This window comes from Rhea americana, unplaced genomic scaffold, assembly GCF_003343005.1.
Source record: "Rhea americana isolate MKP2758 unplaced genomic scaffold, rheAme1 scaffold_190, whole genome shotgun sequence".
In the NCBI taxonomy this organism is placed as follows: Eukaryota; Metazoa; Chordata; class Aves; order Rheiformes; family Rheidae; genus Rhea; species Rhea americana.
Genome location: NW_028186039.1, coordinates 1,113,442 through 1,117,596, shown reverse-complemented (window position 1 = coordinate 1,117,596; position 4,155 = coordinate 1,113,442). Strand labels below are relative to the sequence as shown.

Here is a 4,155-nt window from a genome sequence, read left to right as displayed (position 1 = left end):
TCCACGCGCTTGTCCGCTGGGTTTTCTGTCTGTGCGCAGCCCTTCCAGCCGTGTTCGTGCACACTGACTGACCTACCTCTGCCTGGGGAAACAGGCCCTCRGGCTCTGCCCTCTTTTGGGCGTTGCTGTCCTGTACTAGAGCTAACCACTGGGAGGAGATGTTGGGAGCAGCTGGCTGCCTTTGCTCGGCTAATAAAAACCTGGGTTGGGATCTTGATTTGTGTCTGAGGTTCGCTAGTGATTGCAGTGGGTTTTTGACAGTGCTGTTGCTTTCGAGGCTGCAGCTGCCAACCCCCAGGGCCTCGCTGCGTGCCTTACGTAGCGTCAGCGCTCGCGACGGGCAGGAAGCGGCCGGCGTCAGCTCGCTGGGGCCAAGGTGCTGTGCTCCAGGCACTCAGCAGCCTCTGCTGTCCGAAGCTGCTCTGCTTTGATGGCCTCGTGAAGTTGTTTTCCAGCAGGCCTGAAGTCTGTCCGGAAAGAGGAACCTTGGACAAGCACTAGAGAAGTGTTTTCTTGCCACTGGTTCCTCCCAGTAACTGAACTAGTTCCTGGCTAGTGTTTAAGAAGCAACGTGCACAAGTCTGAGAGGAACCGTAACCGCAGCGCGAGCGGGTCCCAGAGCCTGCGGGGCGGGAGGATGGCCAAAGCGCAATGCTCTGTTAGAAAGCTAGATTTCATTAACACAAAATGGGCCCTAAGGGTAGAGGTAAAGGAAGCAAAGTCCTCTGAGCTGGCGCAGGTGCCGCTGAGGGGAGACCGCAGCAGTATCAGCCGGGCGCGGGGCAAGCTAGAGGCTGAGGAGTAACCCTTGAGGGGAGGGCAATCCCTGCCCGAAAGACAGACACCTGCGGGTTAGAAAGCCGGGTTTGAGTCAAACAGCTCGAGTAGGCGTGTAAAATTAGACTGAGCAAGTGGAAGGAAATGAGAAAGCTATGATGGATTTGCAGAAGCAAAATTAGTGAGACATGAAAATTAAGAGGAGATTCGAGCATGTCAAAGGCATAATTGGGGTCTTGCTGCACCAACATCTGAGAGCCCAAAAAAGGAAGGAAAAGATGTTACAAAGCAGCTGATGCTTCTGCATCAGTTTTTACCACAGCGGAAGTTTAAGGCACTTTCCCCAGACCTTTCTTTGCTAGTAAGGGGGCTGTTGAAAGCTAAGCCTTAGAAATCTTACTGTTTTRATCATTTATATTGCTTTTAAATAAGTCACTTAGCCTGCCTGATGTAGCCAAGAGAATCACAGMTCTGAGGTGGATATGAGTATTTGCATGCTTCCTTTTCTCACTGAAAAAAAAGGAAAGATCAGCTAACCCTTCCGTGCTGGATGCATTTCTTCTGCTATCTATCTGCTGGAATAGCGGTAAAYGTATTGCATTGCCGTAATGCATTAATGTAACGTTAAAAATTTCTCAGCCTGCAGAGCAGAATAACCTGCCCTTGGTAAGCAATGTCACGGGAGCTGCCCAAGGACCGTTCGCTGTCAGCTTTCGCTGCGCTGGGGAAAGCTGGCAGCGGTCCCTGGGGCCAGAGCCAGCCAGCAGCGGGCAGCCTGGCTGGTGGCGGTGGCCTAGGGAAAACTGCACCATGCTTCCCCTTGGCAGCTSCTGCCGTACCACGCAAACCTGAGCCGTGAAGGAGGCAGCCTTTAAGGAAGGTGCTGTAAACTGTTTATTGCTGGATGCCTGACAGGATCCTGACTGCTTTAGGAACCCTAAACCCAGTCCAATCCCATCCTCATGTCTTTGAAGGTTTAAAAGTCAGCTACTCGAGAGAAAATGAGAGGATAGTTTCTTCCTCTGCCTCCTTGTCCCCTTCCTCCATGCTCCTCTCCTGGGCAGGGRCTGCCAAAGCGCTCGCATCTGGCACGGCCAGCCTTTCACTGGAGGCCTTCTCCCTCCGGCATTGGTGCTGCTGCCTGTGCCGTCCTCACCCCCGGGCCTGCGGCCGGGGAGGCAGCGCGAGGTGCCTGGCTCCCTTGGCTGTCATGGGTTATCTCGGTGAAGCACCTGGCGAGCGTTTTCCGGAGGGCGGGAAGGTTGTTCCAGGGCTTGTGGCAGAGCAGGGCCCTGCGCTCAGCTGCTCTTCCCGCGCTTCCCCTTCTCGGCAGGGCCACTGTCCGGTGGCGCCTCGTCTGTCAGGAGGAGGTAGGAGCTGAGGGCCTCCCGCAGGCCCAGGCTGATGGGCGAATCTTCCTCCGGCAGGGCTGTGGCCTCCGAGAACAAGACGGAGCTGTGAGCAGGAAGAGGAAGGGGCCATGAGTGGGCGGCTCATGTGGAGCCCCGTGCGTCCCCCGCGGCGGCGGGAGACCCTGAACACCCCCCCATGCCCGGCTGCCCCTACCCGTCCACCTTGTCCCAGTTGAGAGCCGGCTTCTGGACGACTACCGGCGGAGGCAGGCCCAGGGCTGGTGCTTGTCTTGCCCCTTCCAGGTAGCAGGGCTCCTTGAGGAGGCAGCAGAGCCCATCCCCACATTCTGGACAGGAAGCCGAGAGCATTGGGATGGTTCCCCACCAGCTCCGGCCCCTGTGGCATCTGGAGCCAGATGCGAACCCATGGATGACAACGCCTTCGCTCCAGGCGTGGCCGCAGAGCGGCGGGTGGCTGGAGACCTTACCAGAGTAGTAGTCCACCAGGTCATGCAGGCTGGGGAAGGTGAGCCGGGGCGAGATGTAGAGCCAGCCGTTCTCCAGGCGGTGGATGCGGTAGTGTTTGACCGAGTCCCAGGAGGCGCGCTCGGTGCGCCGCACCGACAGCGAGTAGCAGCCTGCGAGGGCGGGTGCGTGGCCGCAGCCATCAGGCCCCCAGTGGTGCTTAGTGCCCCATGGGGCCGCCCTGGGGCCCCTGCAGTGTGTCGGGGGCCATCCGGGACAGAGCTGCTACCCTGCCAGGAGCCCCCGCGGGGCTCCCGGTGCCTCCATCCTGGGGGCCGTGCTCTTGGGCCGCCCTGAGCCCTCCGGTGGCTGCGGCGCCCACAGCAGTGGCCGTGGGGCTTGGCTGGCTGAGCAGAGGCCCTCAGGGTGATAAGGGGCCGGCGCAGCCCCTGGTGCAGCCCCTTCCTCCCCCCACCTGCAGTTGCCACCGCGCAGGGCCCTCACCTTTCCTTGTCTGGCTCGCTCTTACCAGGAAGGAGCCGCTGTGGTTGCAAGGCCGGAGGAGCAGCTTCTCCGCCTGCTCCCGGCTGATGCCCTCGTACAGCCACCTGCAAAAGGTGGCAGGGTCTGAGCAGGCGGCGCAGCATCTCCCCGCTATGGGGGGACACGTGGCTGCACGGGGCCCGTTGGGCGCCCTGGGTTGGGAGCCGAAGGACGGAGCTGCCCGAGCGGGGCTGCAGCGGCCATGTGCCCTGAGCAAGCCCCGTGGCGCAGGGCTGGCATGACGCCCCAGCCCAAACGCGCCTTCAGGCCAGGTGCCTGGCACCTACCTGTGCCAGACCTTGGCCACGCAGCTGCTGGGAATGTGACACTCCCGACCGGACGCCATGGACACCACCAGCCACCACTCGCCATCCCTGCGGGAAAGGAGGCTGGGACGTCCTGTGGTGGCTGGGGTGCCACAAAAGGCGCTGCCGGCGGCAGCAGGAGACAGGGCTGGGGTCAAGGGACTTACTCAGAGAGGACACGCAGCTGCTCCCCCATCCTCACGATGGCCACTGCCTCCCCACCAGCAGGGAAGTCGCACGTGGCCAGTGCCAGAAAGCTGCCTGGAGCTGCAGAAAGCGTCGGAGGCTTCAGCGCTGGCCCTCCAAGACTCCCCCTGCCCTCCCCCCCCCCAACGGCTCGCAGGGAGGCGGCGGTGAGATGCCCTGCCGTGGTGCCAACCAGGCCGGCAGCACTTACCTGCCTGCTGGGGCTGCGCAGGGCCCGCTGCTGCTGCCGGCAGGCTGCGGGGCTGCTTCTCCCGGCTGGGCAGGCTGCCCATTCGTGGYGGCGCCGGCAGGGCTCAGTGCCTGCCACTGGCCTCCGGCCGGCACGGGCTGTGGGGCACAGCAAGGGTCACGCACAGCCCAGGGCTGCGCCTGGCTGGCGGTCGCCCGCTTGGCTGCTCCCGGGGGCCAGCAGGGCCCCTGCGGCTGCTGAGCGGCTCCCTGGGGAGCCCATTGAGGAAACCACCCGGGGCCGCTGCCTCCGGGGACTGGCGCTGGCGGCCCGACGG

The 4,155-nt window shown here is 62.1% G+C and overlaps 1 protein-coding gene across 1 annotated transcript; it reads right to left on the bottom strand.

The window, feature by feature from the left end:
- Positions 1 to 1,702: 1,702 nt before the first annotated feature.
- Positions 1,703 to 3,921, bottom strand: SLA2 (Src like adaptor 2). Its single transcript, XM_085302678.1, has 7 exons — positions 3,840 to 3,921; positions 3,610 to 3,709; positions 3,425 to 3,511; positions 3,099 to 3,202; positions 2,618 to 2,767; positions 2,344 to 2,476; positions 1,703 to 2,232 (listed from the first exon to the last, which is right to left on the bottom strand). The coding sequence occupies exons 1-7, from the start codon at positions 3,919 to 3,921 to the stop codon at positions 2,076 to 2,078; spliced, it is 813 nt and encodes a 270-aa protein (XP_085158804.1). The 3' UTR covers positions 1,703 to 2,075.
- Positions 3,922 to 4,155: the final 234 nt, after the last annotated feature.